This window comes from Lepus europaeus, chromosome 5 (assembly GCF_033115175.1).
Source record: "Lepus europaeus isolate LE1 chromosome 5, mLepTim1.pri, whole genome shotgun sequence".
Taxonomy (NCBI): domain Eukaryota; kingdom Metazoa; phylum Chordata; class Mammalia; order Lagomorpha; family Leporidae; genus Lepus; species Lepus europaeus.
The window spans coordinates 102,506,406-102,532,286 of NC_084831.1; the positions used below are offsets into that span (position 1 = coordinate 102,506,406).

A 25,881-nucleotide genomic window follows, 5' to 3' on the forward strand; every position below is an offset into this window, starting at 1 on the left:
ATTGCCAGGGTACCTTTCAGTGTGCAAGGAGAGACCTGTGTCATAGCAGAAAGGAAAAGACAAACTTCAAGAATGTAGGTTCAGGGGCCAGCACTGTGGCACAGCTGGTTAAGCCACAGCTTATGACTCTGGCTTCCCATATTGGAGGGCCAGTTGGAGTCCCAGCTGCTCCACTTCAAATCAGACTTCCTGCTAACGCACCTGGGAAAGCAACCGCAAATGGCCCAAGTGCCTGGGCCCCTGTACACACAGGGGAAACCCAGATAGAGTTCCAGGTCTCTGGCTTCAGCCTGGCCTAGCCCCAGCCATTGTGGCCAGTTGGGAAGTAAACCAACAGATGATTGCAGCTCTCTGATTCTCAAATCTTAAGGGGGGAAAAAGGAGAATGAGGGTATAGATATTGCAGAAAGACATGGAGAGGCAGCTCCACACGCCCTGGAGGGCCTCTGGGTTGGGGATTCATTTGATTGGGCTTCAACAAAGGTCATGGGTTAGCTGGAAACGGCTCCCCCTGGCGAGAACCCATGGCTCTCACATGCAAGAGCAGTGATGGGTAGAGCGCCCCGGGGAAGGCTGTGCAGAGGCCTGGATGGAAGAGGCCAGCCAGCTCTCAGTGTGGACGAGTGACGCACACCTCCAGGAGGCAGGCAGGCCTGAGTGCTGGCAGGGCATCGGCGTAGGTACGTGGCAGCCTGAGAAATCCACTGGTTCATGGTGACAGGACTGAAACACCGTTCTCCTCCAGGATCCTGCCTCTCTCCATCCCCTCATCAAATCCACTCTCCATTTATTTAACCCTTCCACACTCAGCCTGACAACGACTGCCCCAGGAGACCTTTCCAGGCGTCACCCCTGCACTGCCACACAGCCCACTGCAGAGGCTGAGCTGTCACAGTTGCCAAAATGTCCTCTCCCCTTCGTCTGTCAGGCCCCAAGTGGGCACATGGCTTCCCCGAGTAAAGACCACACTTCCCAGCTTCCCTTGCTGCTGTGTGTGGCCACGAGACTCCATTCTGGTCAACATGAAGTGAGCAGCTGTGTTGCCCAACAACTCGGAGCAGTACTTACCAGACAGCTTGCCTCTGGCCCATTTTTCTTCTCTTCCTTCCTGCTGATTTGGAACACACATGTGGTAGCTGCAGTTGAAACTGCCAGCTTTGTCCTCCAGGTGGCGTCCTAAAAATATGCCCCCCAAGCAAGGCAGACATCTGGGCCCCTAGGGTAGGCTGTTGCAGTACCTGGCCAGCTCACCTCTGGGCCCGTGTGTCTCATTTAAATCATTGTTTCTAGGGTTTCTAGGCATTGTGGCAAAGCAGGTTGAACCACTGCCCGAGATGCTCCTACAACACTGGTTCAAGTCCCAGCTGCCCCATTTCTAATCCAGCTCCCTGCTAATGTTCCTGGGAAAGCAGCAGCAGACAGCCCAAGTACCTGACCTCCTGCCACCCATGTGAGTGACCTAGATGGAGTTTCAGGCTCCTGGCTTCGGCCTGGCCCAGCTCCAACCATTGTGGCCATGTGGGAAGTGAACCAATGGTTTGAAGATCTTTCTCCCTCTAATTCTTCCTTTCAAATAAACCACCATTTCTCCTCCATTCGGCAAAGCTATCTTTGTTTCTCCCAGTATTACTATGACCCCAATTCCACCCTGGAAGCTCCCAGAGAAGAAGGTACCCAAAAGACATGGACAGTGATTACATGGTGCCATGGCTTGTCTTTCAAGCACCTGCGTTCTTTATGATGTCTCAGACTAAGTATTTTCAGATGCGAATTTGGTCCACAGGATAGAGGGTCTTAGACTTGGGAGCTACTCTGAACCCTTGGGGGAAAAGAGTTTTGAATAAAATAGATGCTAACATTCTTTTAAAACTTTTAATGTCACATACAACATACTCTAACATAATATATGCATAAGTTAAAAACTGACACATTACCACGTCCAACTTCTTCATTCCTGAGAAAACAGAAAACTTCTGGTTTCAAAGGAAAACCTACCACCTTTAGCTAAATCCTTCTTAGGTGAAGAGGAGTCTGGCTCTGTGTCAGACTCACCTGTCTACCTGCTAAGGACATGACTTTTGGGGTACAACTTAAAAAAATTACCTGAATTATGACTACACAGAAAATTAAAAATGTAGTGATAGCCCAACTATCACTAAAGACCCTGAATCTCAGGAAATACGCATGGCTCAAATTTCAAACAGGTAATCGTAATGATCGTGTAGGTCAACCACCACTGCAGAACCATCGCTGCTCAAGCTGACGCAGTCGTCCACCAGTGACCTCATCACGTCTTCATTAGGGCAGATGCGGTGCAGTTTGGGATAGGCCACGAGTCTTCGCAGGGGCACAAAGAACTTCCTTCCCGCCACAAAGGGTTTGGGAGAATTCTCTATCCTGGCTTTCTCTGCGTCAGTGAAGACCGGCCCGAAGGAGGGGAAGTTGCTGTCATTCTCCAGTGGCTGTATCCCCAGCAACCCCTCCCCCTCTTCTCTCAGCCTTCGCAGGTGCTTCAGCCGCAAGCTCTCCACTTGTCGGGACACTTCATTCACTAGGACAAGTCTAAGGAACCTCTCCTGCTGTAGACTTGGGTAGGAAGCTGTGAAAACCTGAAGGGAAGGCGGCACTTAGAATATAGGAAGAACGTCAAGGCCGTCCGTAACTTTTTGCCACGGAATAAGTAACTGTGAGGAGGAGACACCTGGCCCAGCATTGAGGCCACCGTTTGGCACCCATGCGTCCCATATCACAGTTCCTGGCTCCAAGGCCCAGCTCTGCTCCTGTCTCCAGAGATCTGCTGATGCTGACCCTGGCAGGCAGGAGGTGACAGCACAAGTTGGGTTCCTGCCACCCACAGCGGAAAACCCAGATGGAATTCCTGGCTCCCAACTTCAGCCGGAGCTGTGGGTATCTGGAGAGTGAGCCAGAGGATGGGAGCTCTGGGTCTGTCATTCTCTCTAGAATAAACTTAAATGAAAAAAAAAGAAAAACACACACACACATAAAACTATGAGGTGGGCATTGCAGTACAGTGGGCTCAGCCACTGCTTGGGCTGCCCATATCCATAACTGGAGTGCCTGCTTGTGTCCCAGCACCTCTTCTTCTGATCCAGCTTCCTGATCATGCATCCTGGGAGGCAGGACAAGATTAATGGCTCAGTGCTTGGGCCCCTGACACCCATGTGGGAGACCTGGATGTAGCTCCGAGCTCCAGGTTTTAGCCTGGCCAAGCCCTGGCTATGTTTGGGGAGTGAACCAGCAGATGGAAGTATGTCTGTCTCTGTCTATCTCCTGTTCTGCCTTTCAAATAGCTAAAAATAACATTAAGATTATGATATATACATTTTGGATATGTCAGATCCTGCTAATCATAAATGGCTCAGTTATAATGGGCATCGGCGGCCAGCATTATGGCACAGGTTAAGCTGCAGTGAGCACCAGTTTTAGTCGTGGCAGCTCCACTTTCAATCCGGTTCCCTTCTAAATGCACCTGAGAAGGCAGTGGAAGACAGCCGAGTGCTTGAGCCCCTGCCACCCATGTGGGAGACCCAGATGGAGTCACAGGCTCCTGGGTTTGGCCTGGCCCAGACCCAGATGTTGTGACTATATGGGGAATGAACCAGAGGATGGAAGCTCTCTATAACTCTGCCTTTCAAATAAGTATCTTTTAAAATAATAAGCATCAATCTATAGGCAAAAGATATTATCTGATCAGCTTTCTAATTCTAATGTTCAACAGCTTCTAACCACGGTTCTACCAATTCACACTAATACAATATTCCTACTTGGTATCACAGCAAAAGGATGGCGGGAAAACTGGTTCAGTTAAAAGGGAAAGTGTGTTTCTTCACCCTGTGTCTTTACACCAAAAGGGTCTGGGAAGCTCAGTTCTAGCAGTCCTTTCCTGGGCCAAGCTGGGGAGGAGCTGCTGTGGGGCCCCCTCTACCGCTGATAACCCCAACAGATCCCACAGGCGGCTGCAGGGCTGTCTTATCTGCAGCACAAGTCGTGCGGAGTAACAGGCTTGGTGAGACAGGGCTAAGGCCGGGCAGGCACAAGGGATGCCCGAGCCCACGCCTGCCAAAGCCGGAGGGCCCGAAGGGTTCTGGAGCCAGCCTCCCGCACACTCATTTCCACTCAGAGCGCCACCGCCCACAGGTGCACGGTCTTGCCCCGAGCGCGCCCTCCTGGAGAACTCACAGCTTTGTACACGTGCTCGTCCTGCCGCTCCGAAACCCTCGATTCGGCGGCCCTTTCTTCATTCTTCCGGAAGATGCCTATCTGGGTACAGAAGCCCACGCTCTCGGCTCCAGCTGGCGGGTCCCCCACACCAGTAAACTCCACAGAGTAACCATAGCGATTCGCCACGAACAAAGCCCTGAAATCAGAGCAGGGGGCAGATCAGCGTGCAGGGGTGGGCAAGCAGACGACAGGGCTACAACCCGACACCTGTGAGTGTGGAACCACATCAGGAAAGGCACAGCCCGAGGGGATCCCCCTGGGCAGGAACAGGAAGCCCAGGCACCCTCTCGGCTTCCTCGTCTCCAGCCAACACAGACGCCCTCACCCCCAAGGGACCTGCTGCCCTTGTTCTGCCCTGGTTCTCTCATGACCTCATCTCGTGCTAGAGTGAACACTGGGAATCGACTTCATGGGGTGAAAGTAAGGACAACTTGGGGAGGGCGGGGGCTGGTGACAGTGCTGTGGCATAGCGAGTACAACAGTCACCCCTGCAATGCCAGCATCCCATGAGTACTGGTTTGTGTCCTGGCTGCTCCACTTCCAATCCAGCTCCCTGCTAATGGCCTGGGAAAGTCCCAGCAAAATGGCCCATGTCCTTGGGCCCCTGCACCCACATAGGCAGCCTAGAAGAAGCTCCCGACTTTGGCCTGGCCAGCTCTGACCGTCATAGCCATCTGGAAACCCTCTCTCCAAATAAATCAATCAATCTTAAAAAAAAAAAAAAAAAAAAAAAAAACGAGTAATACATTCAACATTCACATCAAGATTGACTTTTGTGAGGTTTAAGCCCCTCCCCCCCAAAAAAAGTTTCTGAACTTACCAGGTCTGAAACTGCATTCTGTCCCACTCAAACTTATGGTCTGAATCTCTTAAGTTCTCTGTTGGAAACAGGGGATTGAATTCCGAGTTTGGTGTGCTGATGACAACCATGGCTGGAGACATGTACCCAAATACCACTTCGGGAAATCTGGCCAGATCACCCGAATCCAGATGTTCTATTCTAAAATGGTTAGTGGAGAAGACATGATCACATTTAACCTCAATTGGAATTATTTTCCTGATTGATGTAGCAACATAATTTCCCTCCACACATTGATTGTTCCTTCTGTGGATATGTTGTAGTACTTAGATGATCTAAGAACAGTTATGCATCTAGTCCAATCACACCCACTCTCCACTCTGCCCATGGTGCACATTTAACCAACAAAGGCAGTTTGCTGTGCTCTTAGGGCTGTGTTAGCATCGTCTCCTAAAGCATGAGTTTGTCCCTTCCTGCTGTAATGTACCTAAAAGGTGTAACATCACTTCTCCAGTATTCTTGTCAAAAACACACACTCTGAGGCCAATTATGAGGAAAGACAAACCCAGCTTGGAGGACACCCCACAAAATAACTAGTATGTGTTCTTCAGAAACATCAAGGGCAAATAGGATGGCAAAGAGGCTGAGCAGACCGAGGCCAGAGGGCAGGAGACCAAGCAAACCTGACAACTTGCAGCACCATGCAGCCCTGGACTACTTTAGATTACAGCTAAATGTAATAACAGCTATAAAAAGAGATGACTGGGGACCGGTGCTGTGGTATAGCAGGTGAAGTCGCTGCATGCAGTGCCCGCGTCCCATATGGGCACCGGTTTGAGTCCTGGCTACTCCATTTCCAATCCAGCTCTCTGCTATGGCCTGGGGAAGCAGTGGAAGATGGCCCAAGTCCTTGGGCCCCTGCACCCATCGGGGAGACCCAGAGGAAGCTCCTGGCTCTTGATCACCACAGCTCTGGCCATCGTGGCCAATTGGGGAGTGAACCATCAGATGGAAGATCTCTCCCCCTCTCCTTCTGTGCAGTTCTGACTTTCAAGTAAATAAGTAAATCTTAAAAAATGAAACAACTGACAAATGTTAAGTATGGGCTACAGACAACAGAACTGTACCCATTACAGTTAAGTCCCAGGTAGGGATGTACACATCACACACCCAGTGTGCCTGGATCCCCATTCTCAGCTTCCTGCCAAGAACACCATGGAAAGCAGCAGATGAAGGTTCAAGTAGTCAGGTCCCTGCCACCCATGTCGAAGACCTGGATTAAATTCCAGGCTCTTCTGGAAGTTTTAGCCAGAGCCATCAGGCAAGAAAAAGAAATTAAAGGGATACAAATTGGGAAGGAAAAAGTCAAACTATCCCTCTTCGCAGATGATATGATTATTTAGGAGATCCAAAGAACTCTACTAAGAGACTCTTGGAACTCATAGAAGAGTTTGGCAAAGTAGCAGGATATAAAATCAACGCACAAAAATCAACAGCCTTTGTATACACAAGCAATGCCACGGTTGAGAAAGAACTTCTAAGATCAATCCCATTCACAATAGCTACAAAAACAATCAAATACCTTGGAATAAACTTAACCAAGGATGTTAAAGATCTCTACGATGAGAATTACAAAATCTTAAAGAAATAGAAGAGGATACCAAAAAAATGGAAAAAAATCTTCCATGCTCATGGATTGGAAGAATCAACATCATCAAAATGTCCATTCTCCCAAAAGCAACTTATAGATTCAATGTGATACCAATCAAAATACCAAACACATTCTTCTCAGATCTAGAAAAAATGCTGAAATTTATATGGAGACACAGAAGACCTCGAATAGCTAAAGCAATCTTCTACAACAAAAACAAAGCCAGAGGCATCACAATACCAGATTTCAGGACATACTACAGGGAAGTTGTAATCAAAACAGCATGGTACTGGTACAGAAACAGATGGATAGACCAATGGAACAGAATAGAAACACCAGAAATCAACCCAAACATCTACAGCCAACTTATATTTGATCAAGGATCTAAAACCAATTCCTGGAACAAGGACAGTCTATTCAATAAATGGTGCGGAAAACTGGATTTCCACATGCAGAAGCATGAGGCAAGACCCCTACCTTACACCTTACACAAAAATTCACTCAACATGGATTAAAGACCTAAATCTATGACTGACACCATCAAATTATTAGAGAACATTGGAGAAACCCTGCAAGATATTGGCACTGGCAAAGACTTCCTGGAAAAGACCCCGGAGGCGCAAGCAGTCAAAGCCAAAATTAACTATTGGGATTGCATCAAATTGAGAAGTTTCTGCACTTCAAAAGAAACAGGAGAGTGAAGAGGCAACTGACAGATGGGAAAAAATATTTGCAGACTATGCAACAGATAAAGGGTTAATAACCAGAATCTACAAAGAGATCAAGAAACTCCACAACAACAAAACAACCCACTTGAGAGATGGGCCAAGGACCTCAATAGACATTTTTCAAAAGAGGAAATCCAAATGGCCAACAGGCACATGAAAAAAAATGTTCAAGATCACTAGCAATCAGGGAAATGCAAATCAAAACCACAATGAGGCTTCACCTCACCCCAGTGAGAATCGCTCACATTCAGAAATCCAAAAATAAATGCTGGCGAGGATGTGGGGAAAAAGGGACACTAACTCACTGTTGGTGGGAATGCAAACTGCTTAAGCCACTATGGAAGACAGTCTGGAGATTCCTCAGAAACCAGAATATAACCCTACCATTCAACCCAGCCATCCCACTCCTTGGAATTTACCCAAAGGAAATTAAATTGGCAAACAAAAAAGTGGTCTGCACCTTAAAAGTGGTTTATTGCTGCCGGCACCGTAGCTCAACAGGCTAATCCTCTGCCTAGTGGCGCCGGCACACTGGGTTCTGTCCCGGTCGGGGCACCGATTCTGTCCTGGTGGTTGCCCCTCTTCCAGGCCAGCTCTCTGCTATGGCCCGGGAGTGCAGAGGAGGATGGCCCAAGTGCTTGGGTCCTGCACCCCATGGGAGACCAGGAGAAGCACCTGGCTCCTGCCTTCGGATCAGCACGGGGCGCTGGCCGCAGCGCGGCAGCCACTGGAGGGCGAACCGGCGGCAAAGGAAGACCTTTCTCTCTGTCTCTCACTGTCCACTCTGCCTGTCAAAAATTTAAAAATAAATAAAAAATAAAAAATGTTTATTGCTGCTCAATTCACAATAGCTAAGACCTGGAATCAACCTAAATGTCCATCAACAGTAGACTGGATAAAGAAATTATGGGGCCAGAGCCATGGCTCAACAGGCTAATCCTTGCGGCACTGGCACACTGGGTTCTAGTCCCGGTCGGGGTGCCGGATTTTGTCCTGGTGGTTGCCCCTCTTCCAGGCCAGCTCTCTGCTATGGCCCGGGAATGCAGTGGAGGATGGCCTAAGTGCTTGGGCCCTGCACCCCATGGGAGACCAGGAGAAGCACCTGGCTCCTGCCTTTGGATCAGCGTGGCGCCGGCCGAAGCATGCGGGCCACGGCGGCCATTGGAGGGTGAACCAACGGCAAAAGGAAGACCTTTCTGTCTCTCTCACTGTCCACTCTGCCTGTCAAAAAAAAAAAAATTATGGGACATGTACTCTATAGAATGCTATACAGCAGTCAAAAACAATGAAATCCGGTCATTTGCAACAAGATGGAGGAATCTGGAAAACATCATACTGAGTGAAATAAGCCAGTCCCAAAGGGACAAATAGCATATGTTCTCCCTGATCGGTGACAACTAACCAAGCACCAAAAAGGAAACCTGTTGAAGTGAAATGAACACTATGAGAAACAGTGACTTGATCAGCCCTTGCCCTGACTGTTGATGAACAACTTAATACGTTATCCCTCTTAGTATTGTTTTGTCTGTTCTACTTAATACTATTGGTTTAATTCTGTAATTAATACAGTTATTCTTAAGTGTTGAAACTTAACTGAAAAGTGATCCCTGTTAAATATAAGAGTGGGAATAAGAGAGGGAAGAGACGTACAATTTGGGACATGCTCAAGCTGACTTGCCCCAAACTGTAGAGTTAGAAACATACCAGGGGATTCCAATTCAACCCCATCAAGGTTGCATATACCAATGCCATCTCACTAGTCCATTTGATCAATTTCTGTTCACAATTGATCACACTGATAGGTCTAAGAGTCAAACGGATCACATAAACAAGACTAGTGTCTGAAAATACTAACTGATAGAACAAAAAAGGGAGAGAATGATCCAACATGGGAAGCGGTATACACAGCAGACTTGTAGAATGGCACTAAACAGCACTCTGGCCTCAGAATCAGCCCTTAAGGCATTCAGATCCAACTGAAAAGCCAATGAGAGTATTTCAGGCATGGAAAGCCAAGACACTCTGGCCAAAAAAAAAAAAAAAAAAGACCTAAATGAAAGATCTTTGCAAGTGAGATCCCAGTGGAAAGAACAGGTCATCAAAGAAGGAGATACCTTTCTCTGAAGGGAGAAGAGAACTTCCACTTTGACAACTCATGACAAGAGCCTAGGGTGATTACTGATGCCATAAACAAGAGTGTCAATTTGTTAAGTCAACAGGAGTCACCGTGCACTTACTCCTTATGTAGGATCTCTGTCCTAAATGTGCTATACATTGTGATTTAACGCTATAACTAGTACTCAAACAGTATTTTTCACTTTGTGTTTCTATGTGGGTGAAAACTGTTGAAATCTTTACTTAATATATACTAAACTGATCTTCTGCCTATAAAGAGAATTGAAAATGAATCTTGATGTGAATGGAAGGGGAGAGGGAGCAGGGAAGGGGAGAGTTGCGGATGGGAGGGAAGTTATGGGGGGGGGGGAGCCATTGTAATCCATAAGCTGTACTTTGGAAATTTATATTCATTAAATAAAAGTTTAATAAATGAAAAAAAATAAATTCCAGGCTCCTGGTTTCAGCCTGGCCCAGCCCTAACTGTTGGGGGCACTTGGGGAGTGAATGAGTAGATGGAAGATCTCTCTCTGGCTGCCTCAAAAAAAAAAAAATTAATCTCATGAGGTAGTTATACCATAGTTATGTAAGAGTCTTTTCTTAGAAAATATATACCCAGGAACTTGGGTAAAGGAAGACAATGGGGTCCAACCCACTCTCAAATGGTTCATATGAAAACCACATGCAGGAAGTCAGAGAAAAAGAAAGCTAAAAGGGTCACATGGAAACAGCTGGTGAAACTGGGTAAAGCACAGAATTCTTTGTTCCATTCCTGCAACTTCTGTAAATCTGCAATAATGTAAAATTCCAGTGTTACCCAAAAGCTCCAAGGATTGCTGACATCCTGCTGAAGTCAGGACACCCTGAAGAAACGAAGGCATCACAAGCAACCCAGCAGCCTTGAAGAGGTGGGGGGAGATAAGTCTCCCCTGCCAGGCTGCAAGGACACCCCCACCACTCTGAGGGCCTCCATTTCAACAGGATTGTGACAGGAAGAGCATCGCAACCCTTCAGTCAGTGGTAAGCATTGCGGGCAACCTGAGGACCACTCACACTGTTACACTAGTCAGTCACGGTCCCCAAGCTGTGGAATCCAGCCACCCTGAGTTGCCAGTGCAAATAATACAATCAAAGCATGTCGTCAGAGCCTAATGTGACTACAGGGGAAGCTGCCACCTTACCCTACACTAGAAGCCAGAAAAAATGGAAAGTCCCTAAGTATTGATTGCCAAATATGATGAAAAACCTGTAAGTAAAACTCAAATGTTGACATGAGAAAAATAGAGCATATTTTAAAAGCAAAATACACACTTAAACCCATGACCCAAGCCAGCGACACCAGCATCCAATGAGCACCAGTTCTAACCCTGGATGCTCCACTTTCTGATCCAACTCCTTGCTAACGTGCCTGGGAAAGCAGTGGCAGATGGCCCAAGTCCTTGGGCTCCGGCTACCCACGGGGATACCAGAGTTCCAGGCTCCTGGCTTTGGCCTGATCCAGTCCTGGCTGTTGCAGCTATTTGGTTGTAGCCATCTGGGGAGTGAATCAGCAGATAGATTTCTCTTTCTCTCCTTCCCTCCCCCCTACCCCTCCGTGTGTGTGTGTGTGTGTGTGTATAAAATCTCCCTTTTCCCCCATAACTCTTTCAAATAAAAAAAATTTTTTTAAATAAATTTAAGGGCCAGCATAGTAACAAGTAAATCCATAGCCTGAGGCTGGCACCGTGGCTCAATAGGCTAATCCTCCGCCTTGCGGCACCGGCACACTGGGTTCTAGTCCCAGTCGGGGCACCAGATTCTGTCCCGGTTGCCCCTCTTCCAGGCCAGCTCTCTGCTGTGGCCTGGGAGTGCAGTGGAGGATGGCCAAGTGCTTGGGCCCTGCACCCCATGGGAGACCAGGAGAAGCACCTGGCTCCTGCCTTCGGATCAGCATGGGGCACCAGCCGCAGCGGCCATTGGAAGGTGAACCAACGGCAAAAGGAAGACCCTTCTCTGTCTCTCTCACTATCCACTCTGCCTGTCCAAAAAAAAAAAAAAAAAAAAAATCCATAGCCTGCAATGCTGCCATCCCATATGGGCACTGGCTGCTCCACTTCTGATCCAGCTCCCTGTTAATGTGCCTGGGAAAGCAGAAGAGAGCCTAAGTACTTGGGCCCCTGCACCTACATGGGAAACCCAGAAGCAGCTCTAGGCTCCTAACTTTGGCCTGGCCCAGCCCCAGCTGTTGCAGCCACTTGGGGAATGAACCAGTGAATGGAAGATCTCTGTGTGTCTCCCTCTCACTCGGTAACTTTTAAAATAAATTTTAAATTAACTTAAAAATTAAAAATAAAAACCATGACCCAGTAACTCCACACCAGTGAAATGAAACTTGTCCTGAAAACCTGCGTGTGAATGTGTAACAGTTCAATCTGTAATCCACTCCAAAGTGGGAACAATCTAAATATCCTTCAAGAGATGGGAGATAAAAGGCACACTTCCACGCAAAAGGCATAATGTAGGGGTTAAAAGGAGCTGACCCCTGATGCATAGACATGGATAAAATTCAAAAAGTACTAGCCAAATGAAGACTTAAGGTTACATCATCACACTCAAAATGACAAGACAGTGAAGGACAACAGAACAGAGGTTGCCAAGAGCCAAGGGGAAGTAGCTGACCACAAAGTTGTAGGAAGAAGCTGTTTAGGATGATGGAGCCATTTGAACCTTGCCTGTGATAACAGCTACATCAAACCATACATGTGTTAAAATTCACAGGAATGTACCTCCCCATATATTTTACTGCATGACACTTTCAAAAACTTTGGAGTGGGCATTGTGGTGGAACAGGTTAAACTGTGGCTTGGGACACCAGCCTCGCCCAGCAGAGTGCCAGTTCAAGTCCCGGCTGCTCTGCTTCCCATCTAGCTTCCTGCTATTCTACCCGGGATGGCAGAGGGTAATTGCCCAGGCACTTGGGGCCCTGCCATCCACGTGGAAGACCCCGATGGAGTCCCTGGCTCCTGGCTTCATCCTGCCCCTGCCCTAGGTGTTGTGGGCATTTGAGGCTTGAAACAGCAGATGGAGATTCTCTCTCTGCCCCTGCCAACCCCCTCACTTCATCTTTACTTTTCTTTCATTCTGCCTTTCAAATAAAACTATTAAAATCAAAACTACTAAAGTCAAACTATAAAGTTGGGAGAACATAGCTGCTCTCTCAGTTACCCAAATAATTCCCCTAACACATAAAGAAAGCAAGTGACTTAGAAAAATACCAACAACCCAAGAAGAAAACTCAAAAAGGTATATACAGCTCAAAGGAGTAAACCAAGCGGCTGTGGTGCATATGGAAATGTGGCCACCCAGGCGTCAGAGAAACATCAATGAAAGCACACCAAGATCACGCTTCCCTCGTATCAGCCTGTCAGTGATTTTAGACACTGGACAAGACAACCCTGTAGAAGACACACAGAGCAGGAAGGCACTCCCTCCTACACGGCCAGCAGGTGTGCCAATCAGGACAGCAGCTAAGCAGGCTTTCCGGGTGATGACTGCGCTGGTAGACACAGACAGCTGTCCACTGACATCTATTCCTCTGCGCACCAAGAGTCATCACAGGCATAGACGTGCCCAGCTAGAGGATACACGCCCAGCCTCCTGTTCAGCCAGGTGTGCCCATCAGCCTAAGTTCTCCCACACAGAACGGGGAGGGGAGCCCCGTGTGCCCATTCTGGTTCTGAGCCTTACAGCATTCAGCATGCGCTCCGCTGGGAGGTTTCCCTTCCCACTGACTGGAACAGGAATACCTGCGGCCCAGCTCCGATGACACGGGCGGGTGCCGACATCCCAGGAAATGGCATTTGGGTCCCAGATGGCTTCAGGACGCCAACAACAAAAAAGCAACCCGATTAAGAAATGGGCAAAGGACTCCAATAGACTTCAAGAATACATCCAAGTGGCCATTAGGCACATGAGGTGATGTTCAGTGTTAAGATGATTAGGGAAATGCAAATCAAGCCCACAGTGAGATACTATTTCACATCCATTAGGAAAGCAATTATCGAAAGACAGACAGGGGCTGGCACTGTGGTGCAGTAGGTTAAAGCCCTGGTCTGAAGCACCAGCATCCTACGTGGGCACCAGTTCTAGTCCCGGCTACTCCTCTTCCTATCCAGCTCTCTGCTATAGCCAGGGAAAGCAGTAGAAGATGGCCTAAGTCCTTGGGCCCCTGCACCCACGTGGGAGACCCAGAAGAAGCTCCTGGCTTTGGATGGGCACAGTTCCAGCCGTTGCATCCACCTGGGATGTGAATGGTGTGCACCAGTGGATGGAAGACCTCTGTCTCTACCTCTGTAACTCTTTCAAATAAATAAAATCTTAACACACACACACACACACACACGCACGAGACAGGGACTGGCATGTGGCACACCACGTTAAGCCCCTGCTTGCAACACTGGTATCCCATTTCAGAGTGCTGGTTAGAGTCCCAGCTGTTCTGTTTCTGATCAGGCTCCCTGCTAATGCAGCCGGGAAGGCAGCAGATGATGGCCCAAGTACTTGGGCCCCTGCTACCCATGTGGGAGACCCAGATGCAGCTCAGGGCTCCTGGCTTCAGCTTGGTCCAGTCCTGGCTGTTGCAGTGAATCAGTAAGATACCTCTATTTCTAATATATACATAAATCAAATTTATTCAAAGCCACAGAAAAACAACTTGGCGAGAATGGAGAAATCAGAACCCATGCACTCTTCTTTTAGGACAGTGAGATGGTACAGCTGCTAAGGGAAGAAGGACAGCAGCACCTCAAAGAGAATTACAAGTAGAATGACCATGCAACCTAGCAATTCCACTTCTGAGTGTATTTACAAAAGAAATGAAAGAGGGCATAACCCTACGTGTTTTCCTCAGCGCATAACAGGGCTAAGCACAATAGTCAAAAGGCAGAAGCAACCCGAGAGTCCCATCAACAGGTAAATGCCTGCACAAACTGGTATGAACACATACAGCCTTACAAGGATATTCTGACATACGCCACAGCCCAGGCGAACCCTGAAGCCATTATGCCAAATGAAGTAAGCCCATTGCAAAGGGGCAAGTAATGCAGAATTCCACTCAGACAGAAAGAGAAAATGGTGAAGGGACGGGAACTGGGAGTTATTAATGGTCTCAGGGATGCAAGTCGTAATCTATGGACGGATGATAGTGATGGGAGCCCAACAGCGTGGACATATTCAGTATCACTGAATTTAAAATGGATAAGACAGTAAGTTTTGTTATGTGCACTTTAGCTCAATAAGAACAAAGGGTGGGCATGTGCTCAGCGGTTAACCCCCTGTTGGGATGCCTGCCCCTCATCAGTGCCGGAGATTGAGCCCCAGCTCAGGCTCGGGTCCGGATCCCAACTTCCTGCTAATACATAGTAATTCCTGAGTGCAGTGACGTTGACTCAGCTGGTTCTGCCACCCATGTGGAGACCCGAGTTGAATTCCAAGCTCCCTGCTTCAGCTAGGCCCAGCCCTAGCCATTGCAGGCATTTGAGGAGAGAGCCAGTGAGTGAGAGCTCTCTCTCTCTGCCTCAAATTCTTATTGCCAGGAGCCAGCGCTATGGCGTAGCAGGTAAGGCCTCCGCCTGCAGTACCAGCATCCCATATGGGCACTGGTTAAAGTCCCGGCTGCTCCACTTCCAATCCAGCTCTCTGCTATGGCCTGGGAAAGCTGTAGAAGATGGCTCAAGTCCTTGAGCCCCTGCACCCACATGGGAGACCCGGAAGAAGCTCCTGGCTTCGGATCGGTGCAGCTCCAGCCATTGCAGCCAATTGGGAAGTGAACCAACAGATGGAAGACCTCTCTGACTCTCCTTCTCTCTAGTTCTGACTTTCAAATAAGTAAATCTTTTTTAAAAAAATTTATTGCCAGGTGCTGTTCTCACTGTAACCATTGCTTCTTTGTTCAGTAAATGTCTTTCTTATAAAGAATGCCAAACACAAATGCCTACTATGTGCCAGGCAGTAGAAAATGCAAATAAATACAGTGCAAACTCCCTGCTGGAGAGGAATGGTATACTAAAACGTGGAAATCAACCTGAACACACAAGGCAAGCTGGCCCCAAGCAAGCCCCTTAACTACCAAAAGACCATTAAGAAAAACACACCTTGGGTTTCCCAACACCATGCCCCTTTCAGAGGAAACACTTTAAGAAATAACCAATTCCAGTAGAAGAGGAGCCCCAGACTTCAGGCTGTCATAACAATGAGACAGATCAGAAAGACACAAAAGCCATCTTGATGGAGCCCCCTACTGGCCAACCCTGGGACATCCGAGTAAGAAAAGTGCAGTAAGAAAAAAGAAATCCTCCATTAAAACACAGGAATTCCTAAATTCATAGTGACGTCAAATAGATGCGGGAAAGTAAATGCGTCAAATAAATTGCTTATGGTAAAGTGCCAAGGGCTGACTGGGAAATGCACGGGAATTGAAAAAAAAAAAACTGTTATTTGCCACTACTGTGATAATGACTGGCTCAGACAAGAACCAATCAGGAAGCTAAATCCACGGGCAAGTATGGCTGAATGGCAGGATCTGTCTGCATGATCTCCACAGGACTCCCCAGATTGCTCACTAGCTGGGAGGAAAAGGCAAAGATAAGAGTGACTGTGGTGGAACAAATACCTTGACTGGGGAGATTACAATGAACCCAGTGAGGACTGGCAGATGCGTGCTTCCAGGGGGGCTGCCCTGAGGATGCAAGGATGGCTGCACTGCTCTGCAGCTTTCCAAGGATGCAGAACCCAACTCTCCATGCCGGGAGCCCGAAATCCAGACTACTCAGAATGAAAACAGGGCACAGGTGACCAGCTACGTAACATTTCTGGCCTCAGAAATACAAACTGAATTTTACATTGCGTGCAAACAGCTGTCCTATGTGTAACCTATCCTGAACTGATTCAGAGGGAAAGAACTGGAGGGACAGCTGGGATGGGGAGACTGCACGCATTCAAAGGCTCAGATAGGGGAAATGCTAACAAAAGGTGAATGGGAATAAGGGGGGTACAAATGTCCTTGGCAGTCGCTGTATTTCCCAATGGACTGGCACATTTAAAATGTCTAAATCAAATGTCAGAAAGAGGAAAATGTATTCCCAAGATGACTAATTTTCTTACAGATGCCAACCAAGACTTGACTATCCAGAACACAGAGATTACCGAGGCTAGTTCTTTCAGGTCTTTTCAAATAGACAGTTATATTGTAGAAATCAGTTTAAAACTTACAGTTCAATACACGTAATCAGATCAAATCCAAGCAAACGCGAGTCTCTCTCCACTGCAGAGCCATGATACAAGGTAATGGTCAGATCCAGATCCCGTGGTTTGAGGAAATCCCCCATGAAGGGAGACAGCTGATCCCTGCAAAGCAATTATTGCCGGGGAGACATTGTGAACACAATCCACCTGGAGATGCCCACATGCTACAGTTTTTTTCTGAAAACTACCTTCTCCCTATGTTTCTGGAAGTATGACACAGCCTGTTCGCTTTGTCAAAGTATTAAACACCTCGCTGGGGCTGGCGTTGTGGCACAGGTTAGACTGCCACCTAGGATACCAGCATCCTATGTGGGCACCAGTTCAAGTCCCAGCTGCTCCCCTTCTGATCCAGCTTCCTGCTAATGTTCCTGAGAAAGCAGCGGAGAATGGCACAAGTGCTTGGGCCCTTGCACCCACATTGGAGACCCAGATGAAGTTCCAGGCTCCTGCCTTCAGCCTGGCCCAGTCCCAGCCACTGCAGACATCTGGGATGTGAACCAGATCAAACCAGATCAAAGATGAAAGCTAGCACTCTTTCAAATACCTGAATCTTAAATACACACACACACACACACACACACAAAATTGACATTGGGCAGTTTTCTCACAATGGAAAGTTACTTGCCAAGGAATATTTGATATTGTTCATTAAGATTTTCAAAATAGGGGGACCTGGTACAGCACAGCAAGTTAAGCTGCCACCTGCACACTGGTATCTCATATGTGGGTCGGTTCCACTCCCAGCTGCCCCACTTCCAATCTAGCTTCCTGCCAGTGTTCCTGGGAAAGCAGTGGAAGGTGGCCCAAGTCCTAGGGCCCTTGAGACCCATATGGGAGACTTGGATAGAGTTCCTGTCTTCTGGTTTTGGCCTGGCCCAGCCCTGGCCATTGCAGCCATTTGGCAGGTCAACCAGCAGACGAAAGATCTGTCTCTCCCACTCTAACTCTGCCTTTCTAATGAACAAGTAAAGAAATCTAAAAGATTTTTTTTAACTAAATATTTACAGTGGCCAAAGGTAGACGAGGCCAAGAACCCATCTAGGTCTCCCACGTTGGTGTCCCAGGCCCACGTACAAAGGCCATCTTCCATTGCATTCCCAGGTTCATTAGCATGGAGCTGAATGTGAAGCCAAGAGGCCAGGACTCAAACCCGAACTCCAATACTAGTTGCCAGCATCACTTGTTTAACCAGCTACATACCACAACACCAGCCCCAATATTCTCATTTTTAATGCTTTTGGCTTGGAGCCAATGCTGTGGCGTAGCGGGTAAAGCCACCGTCTGCAGGACTGGCATCCCATATGGGCACTCGAGTTCTGGCTGCTCTACTTCCAATCCAGCTCTTTGCTATGGCCTGGGATACAAGTAGAAGATGGTCCAAGTCCTTGGGCCCCTGCACCCACGTGGGAGACCTGGAAGAAGCTCCTGGCTTCAGACTGGCTCAGCTGTGGCCGCTGCAGCCATGTGGGGAGTGAACCAACAGATGGAAGACCTTTCTCTCCGTCTCTCCCTCTCTGTAATTCTACCTCTCACATAAATAGATAGATCTTTTTACAAAGAAGATGCCAGGAGGCCTAGAGCCTTTGTCCAGCACTATGGGGCCTCTTAAATCCTCTACTAGAAATCATTTTACCTGGCATGCATGAGACTTTGCCACCTGAAACTGATTTTTCAATGCCTTAACTACTGGAATGACTTAACTGGGGCTTTACATGTATAAGCAGACACACAAAATACAGGAATTGTGCATGAAGTATACACTCAATGATAGCTATGGCAAAGCCTCATTGAGTGAGCTGGAGACTCCCCAGAGGTCTGAATATTTTAAAGCAAGCTCTACAAAACTGACCCTTGGGGCCGGCACCGTGGCTCACTTTGCTTAATCCTCCGCCTACGGCACCGGCATCCCATATGGGCACCGGGTTCTAGTCCCGGTTGCTCCTCTTCTGGTCTGGCTCTCTGCTGTGGCCTGGAAGGGCAGTGGAGGATGGCCCAAGTGCTTGGGTCCCTGCATCCACATGGGAGACCAGGAAGAAGCTCAAGGCTTCGGGTGGGCGCAGCGCCAGCCGTGGTGGCCATTTAGGGAGCGAACCAACGGAAGGAGGACTTTTCTCTATCTCACTTTTTTTTTTTTTGAGAGTTATAGACAGTAACAAACTGACCCTTTCTCCAAGTAGAATTCATACCACTGGTTTTAGATTAAGGCATGACGCTTGCAGAAATTAAGTCTTGGTTCCCAGTTGCACCACAGCATGACCAGGGGGCAGCAATGGAAACTGGCTGTGAGCAATGGAAACCAAGGGCTGAACATAGGGGGCGCCATGGTGTTAATAACCATTCTTGCATGGACAACTCTCCAACTCACGCCAGACTTCCACAGGAAGAGACGCAGGCATCAATCCGTTCAACAGGGTGCAGCCCCATCACCTAATTCCCTTCCACTAGGCCCTCAGGAAGGGCCTTAAGGTTTCCTGCATCTCAACATTGCCACCTGGCAGACCAGGCTGCCCCCAATGAACCTTTGGAGAATAAGCCGTAGCAAAGCCCTCGCCCTGAGCCTTACCCTCTCCATCGTAACTTATCCTCATCAATGTCTACTCCAACAAGCTCTTTGATGCAGGGGTAGACTTTCAGCAGCCTTATGAGTGATGTATCCCCACATCCCAGGTCTGCAACCTGCAGAATGAGACACGGCGTTATTTCATAGGCACTGCTGGCCACAGAAGTGTGACCCAAAGCTTCATTTGGGGAGGGGGACATTCATGGCAATAACAGAGCTGCTCTCTGGAAGTAGCTTGTTGGCAGAAGAGTATGAACAGGAAGCAAATTCATCTCAGAGTCCATAGGCCTGTGGGCAAGTAAGAACTTCCACCTGATCAAAGTCAGGTAGAATCACTGCTGTTGGCTGCATTTGACAGAGACACAACCAGGTGTGCAGCCAGGTTTCCCATTCAGAACCACAAGCTGGACCCTTAAAAATTCTCAGCATCAGACTTCAGCAAGCAAAGCTTTATCAAATTTGCTTTCATTCATTTCTGACTTCTTATTTGACACATGAATGACATCAAACCATATGAAATCCCATATTGGACTTTAAACTGCCAAAAAGGCAATTCTAGATGCTCCAACTGAATGTTCATGTCTGGATGGCTAAAGATGTTAAAAAAAAAAAAAAAAAACCTGCACTCTGTGTGCATATACAAAAATACACTAGTGCAGTAGAAGAAACGAAACCCTCACACAGTAATCTTGGTCTTGAGCATCAGGCAGAACATTAAAGTCTAGATACTCAGCTTCCCAACACTAGGATACATCTAGAACATCCCATGCGTTAGCACAGGAAGCAGATATGTATGTTGTGTGAAATGACGACTTTCCATTGAGGTGTTAGAGACCCATTATCATCTAATTTCAAAACAATTCTGTGGCCATGGTACCAGTCTGCCTGGTGCTCCGACTACTCTAGAAAGGCGAGCCTGCATCCAACTGTACGTGTGAACCTGGCTGGCGGCACTGAATGCTACCCGAGCCCGGCACTCCTCATAAATGGCTCCAGGAAGTCACCTGTTCTTTGTGGGCCAGGAGTGGACTCACTGGAGACAGCCCCTCCCCCACAGGCGTTGGATTAAGTCTCCAGCTGTCCTCACTGATCAGCAAGACCAGAATTCCCGTGACTGTACTTCTTAGGCTGGCCTCAGGGGGGGCGCCTACCAGCCTCTGACTCATCTACTTCCCAGCTTAGCTTCCTCTGTCAGGAAAACACCTGGCTCCACTCTTGAAGACACCGGTGGACTTTGCCGTCACAACGTCACCATCCTTCTACTCCCACAATCCGTCTGAGAAGGTTTCTTCTTACTAGTGTGCTTTATGTGACAAAACACTTCAAAAGACAATCTTAGCAATTCGGTGTTTGCGATGCCCTACCTTCTTGGGTTCATGCTGATCCACTATATCTTTAACAAACTGGTACCGCTGTCTGTACAGTGGAGGTTTAAACTTTATTATTCTCTCCTTGGGAACTTCACGATTATTACCAATCACATTAGTGCACTGAAAATGTAGCCAAAAAAAAAAAAAAATTAGAAATCTAAGTTACACATGACTTCAGAAACTAAATGGGGGTATAGATTTTTATTTCCCCTCAATTAATGAGATTAAAGTTCATTTCCTTCCGCAATTGCCCTAGCCACATTTCAAGGGCCCAACTTCCTTGTGGACCAATCAGACAGCAGGGATCTACAGCTGGAGTACGCCAAGTGTGATCTCCAAATACCCGTGTCTTTACCTGGAAATGTCACTAAACCAAAATCTTGAGCCTCACCCCAGACTTGCTGGGACAGAACTCAAAGCCACTCAAACCCCCAGGTGATCCATGCACACCCATCAGTGAGGCACCTCGCTTGGAAAGCGTTTCAAGACTGTTATTTTAACAACTGGTGATTTTAAAAAAGTCACTTAACACAGACACGCCAGGTGTGGCTACGTCAGCCTCATTCCGCTCACCACCCTGGGAAGCGTGAGAACCGAGATGCCGGGCGCTGCTCGTGGCTGCCCCCAGGTGTTTTAACTTCCGAGAAAAACGAGAGTGGCGTTACCTGTGCCTTCCCTCCTTCCATTTCCCGTCCGAGTTTCGCCGAGAGAAAAGTGCAGATGGTCCCTTCAGGCTGTTCGCCAGAGACTCAGCAGCGATTCCGCTGTAAATACAAGCCGTTTGGAGAATGACACCCAAGAGAAACAGCTTGGGGGGGCGGGGGGGGTGCTCTCTCCCTTTCCTTGAAAGCCGTTCAGTGCCTGGAATACCCACTGAAGTATTGTTTCAGACGTGAGCAGACGGGCTCGGGAAGCCTAGCCCCTCACCCCACCCAGCTAAGCACAATGACACCCCTTCTATCCCCCAGTTCAAGTCAGCTACAAATTACACCCTTGGGAGTTCTGCCCGTCTCCTTCCTAAGAGCCTGCACCTCCTCCAAGCTGTTTCCCATCAATGATCTCCCCACCCATCGGTAAAATGGCATTTCGCGGAGGGGGACGGTTCCCTAAACGACTTAGGACACCAGACAGGCCGCAGCATCACTTCTATTCACTGTCAGACTTGGGTCTCGACTTCGGTCCTTCATTGCACTCTGGTCTCCAACAACCAGAACTTAACCTGAAATCTAGGCAACATGGCAATCACAGCTTCTAAGTAATTCCCCGACGTCTGCTGCGAAACCCTGCTCCTGCGAGCCACCCTGCCCTATCCTCCACGAGCACCGGTCGTCCTCACCGCTGACCCTGGAGCCAGGCGCACTCCCAGGCGGCCAAGCAAGGCAAAGCGCAGCAGGCGGACCAGACCCAGCCGCCGCCCAATTTAACTCCGGGCCCCGCCCCTGACGCCCGACCTCGCGCAGACTCACAAGGCGACGTTACCCGCCCGCCGCTCCACCTGCGCCCGCCACACCTGCGCCCCCGGGCTCCCCGCTGCTGGGTGCGCCCTCTAGCGGGGGGCCGCTCGGGGTCCGCCGTGCCGTGCGCCCGCCGCGGCGCTCCCGGCTCCCGACTCCCGGCTCCCGGCTGCGGGGGCGTCGGTTTTGCGCCTCAACGGCCGGCGAGGCGCATGCGGCGAAGCCATTTTCTAGGTCTTCACGGGAACCTCGGCGGGGACCGCGGCCCCCGCGCGGGCTCGCGCTGCGGCCCCCCCGCTCGGCCCGCCGCCGCGACTGTTGAGCCAAGGCGGCGCTGCGGCGAGCTGGGCCAAGCCCTGGAACCGGCCCTGGCCGACGGAAGGCGGCGGGAGAAGCGGCCGCGCTCGCCGCCGCCTCGGCCGCCCCTGGACTGCCCCCGGGGACGGGCGTTGAGGGACTCCGGGCTGCACCAAGCTGGTCCCGTAACACCTGAACTCCGAAAACACGCTTTCTCCGCTCCCTCCACGCCCCCCAACTCGTTTTCTTCTTTTTTTAACCCACGTGCTGTGGACGAAATTGACCTATTAGAAGGCCTACTGTACCTTGCCTGTAGAAGCTTTGTAAACTGTGCTTGCTCTTCCGTGTGCGATGGAAGGGCATAAGCAGAATCAGAGGAGGATGGAAACATTACTACTTCAGTTTTGTTTTTTTTTTTTTCCATTTAATTTGAAAGAGACCTTGGATCTGCTGGTTCACTCCTCTAATGCCCGCACCAGAACTCAATCCCAGGTCTCTCATGTGGATGGCAGCGGCCCAACTACTTGAGCTAACACCTGCAGACTCCAAAGGTATGCAGTAGCAAGAAACTAGAATTGCAAGGGGAGCTGGGATTGCAACCCAGACACTCCAATACGGTTGTGGGCCTCGGAACCAGGTCTCTCTTAACCTGTCCCCAAAAGTCCCTCCCCCTTAAAAAAAAAAAAAAAAACTGGTGTAAAAAGCTTTAGGAATTTGCATATCACCCTTGCGCAGGAGCCATGCTAATCTCTGTATGGTTCCCATTTTACTATATGTGCTGCTGAACGGAGCACCAAAACTAGTATTTTATAAGTCAAAAGCTGATACTTATTATCGAATTCACAGCCTAATAATATAAGCGTTATAGTGGGACTGGATTTTTCTTTTTTTTTTTTTTAATTTTTTGACAGGCAGAGTGGACAATGAGAGAGAAAGGTCTTCCTTTGCCGTTGGTTCACCCTCCAATGGCCGCCGTGGCTGGCGCACGGCGCTGATCCGATGGCAGGAGCCAGGTGCTTCTCCTGGTCTCCCATGGGGTGCAGGGCCCAAGCATCTGGGCCATCCTCCACTGCACTCCTGGGCCATAGCAGAGAGCTGGACTGGAAGAGGGGCAACCGGGACATAATCGGTGCCCCAACCGGGACTAGAACCTGGTGTACCGGCGCCACAAGGCGGAGGATTAGCCTGTTAAGCCATGGCGCTGGCTGAAACTGGATTTTTCAAACGTTCAACACCCCTGGCAGCGCACTGTGCTAACGGTTTAAGAATGCACCAAGATGAGTTACACAAAGCTTGTTTCTGGCGCTGGGATGCAGTGTTAATGTCACCCCACAGTGTAAGAGGCTTCTGTTGGCCTGGCTCAGCTGCAGTTTTAACCCACTGTCTTTGTTAAGAGAGCATACTCCTTACCACAGAATATAATTTAGGTAGAGACTTTCTAAGTAAGTAATAAACTTCTGGTCACATATTCAAAAGAGTTGAGAGCAGGGACTCAAATATTGTACATCCAAGTTCACAGCAGCGTTGTTGACAGTAGCTAAAATGTGAAAACAGCCCAAATGCCCATCAATAGGAAAATGTCTAAAGTGGTTTCTGCGTTATCCAGCCTCATGGGCATTATGGGACAGTGGCCTAGGCTGCTGCCTCGGACCTCCACGTGCTGACGGGACACGGGACAGCAGAGGTCAAACACTGGCTACTCTGCTTCTGATCCAGATTCCTGCTCAAGTGCCTGGGAGGCAGCAGATGATGTCCCAGGGAGGAGGTACCCAGATGGAGCTCTGAGGCATCCAGCCCAGCCCTGGCTGTTGCAGATATTTGAGAAATGGTGGATGGAAGATTGTGCGCTCTCTCTCCCTCTCCTGGGCCTTTCAAATACTTTTTTTTTTTTTTTTTACGTGCCATACACATGCAATGGGATATTCAGTCTTTAAAATGGGTAAAATCCTAACACTTGCTACAACATGGATGAACCTTAATGACATTATGTTCAGTGCTATAACCAGTCACAAAAGGAAGAATATTCTGTGATTCCACACTTACAAGAAGTTGCCATATTCATAGTGACAGGAAGTGGAATGGTGGCCTCCAGAAACTGGAAGGAGGAGGAGGAAATCGGGAGTTATTGTTTATGGCTACAGAATTTTAGTTTGGGATGAAGGCAAAGTTCCCCTTCAATGATCATGCATCAAGGTGAATATTCTTAATGCCACTGACCAGTACACTTAAACATCATTAAAATGGTAAGCTTTATATATATATATATATATATTTATCATAATTTAAATTTTTTAAAGGAAATTTTCTAAGTTAACAAATTATCCATTCAGAATTCCTGGATCTAGAGTTGTTGCCTTAGAATTGCTGCTGGTTGATCCTTTTTTTCACCTGAATTCCTCGTGACCGATTTGTTCATTTCAGCGTTCTCCTGGTCTGCTACTCTCAGAGTCTGAAAATCCTCCTTGGCTCTATCCACTGCCCACGTTTGGACAATCACCAACTCTTGACCTCTTCAAGCTGCTGCTGCATCTGCTCTGTCCCTGTGGCCAATGCCTCAGCCTTTGTCACAGCTCATCACACCTCCCTCCACCAGCTTTAAGTCCCAGTGAGATACAGCCCATGTTGTATCTTTCCAGAATGAGTTGGAAGCCAAATAGACTTTAACTGATTTTACTGTCACTCCTTTACCCTTGGAAATGTACTCATTCTTTCAGACTGTTGGGTTGTTGGGTTTTTTCAGTTGAGAAATGAAAATTAAGTGAGATTACCTATTTCATCAATATTTAGTAGTCCTTCAGTATCCAGGGGAGACAAGTTACAGGATCCCCCTCAGATAACAAAATCTGTGGGTATGCCTAATTTACCTACAGCCTCCCATACACTTCACGCCATCTCTAGCTTACTGATAATACCCAATACAAGTAAACAGTTCTGTATTATCCAGGGAATAACAGCAAGGAGAAAAGTCTGTGCATATTCAGTACAGATGCAGTTTTTTCCACATGCAGATGCAGAACCCACAGACATGGAGGACAGACTGTGTCTAGAGCAGCTAATAATGCGTCAGGACTGGCCCGAGGGGAAAAGGCAGATAAAGGATCTCTCCTGGGGCTCAACAATCCTGCAGGTGTAGGTGTCCCTCATGCAATGGGTAACCAGAAGTCCTCCTGGGCGCCAGCTGGAGCCTGATGCTCATCATAGGATGAGACACTTGGAGGTGTTGGGAGAAGATGGTCATATTTTTGCACAAAGGAGAAATGTAAATACTTTGTGGCCAGAAGGAAGATTGTGACAGATTAAAATTTACAGTCTTTGGGCCAGCATCATGGCACAGTGGGTTAAACTATCGCCTATGATGCTGGCACCCCATATGAGTACCTATTC

At 48.4% G+C, this 25,881-nt stretch overlaps 1 protein-coding gene and 1 non-coding gene across 3 annotated transcripts; both read right to left on the reverse strand.

Annotated features, from left to right (window-relative positions):
* Positions 1-1,891: 1,891 nt before the first annotated feature.
* HENMT1 (HEN methyltransferase 1) lies at positions 1,892-22,175 on the reverse strand. 2 transcript variants are annotated; one of them, XM_062193458.1, is made up of 8 exons: positions 22,083-22,175; positions 21,412-21,510; positions 20,741-20,866; positions 19,380-19,492; positions 16,784-16,918; positions 5,063-5,242; positions 4,201-4,378; positions 1,892-2,609 (listed from the first exon to the last, which is right to left on the reverse strand). In XM_062193458.1, exons 2-8 carry the CDS (start codon positions 21,430-21,432, stop codon positions 2,190-2,192), a joined length of 1,173 nt encoding a protein of 390 aa, XP_062049442.1. In that variant the 5' UTR covers positions 21,433-21,510; positions 22,083-22,175; the 3' UTR covers positions 1,892-2,189. The 2 variants fall into 2 exon arrangements, with proteins under 2 accessions (XP_062049442.1, XP_062049443.1); XM_062193459.1 differs by lacking the exon at positions 20,741-20,866.
* A 1,007-nt stretch (positions 22,176-23,182) lies between these two features.
* LOC133761273 (U6 spliceosomal RNA) lies at positions 23,183-23,291 on the reverse strand. The gene has a single exon (XR_009866076.1). It is a non-coding gene; the product is annotated as a U6 spliceosomal RNA (small nuclear RNA).
* Between the last annotated feature and the right edge of the window lie 2,590 nt (positions 23,292-25,881).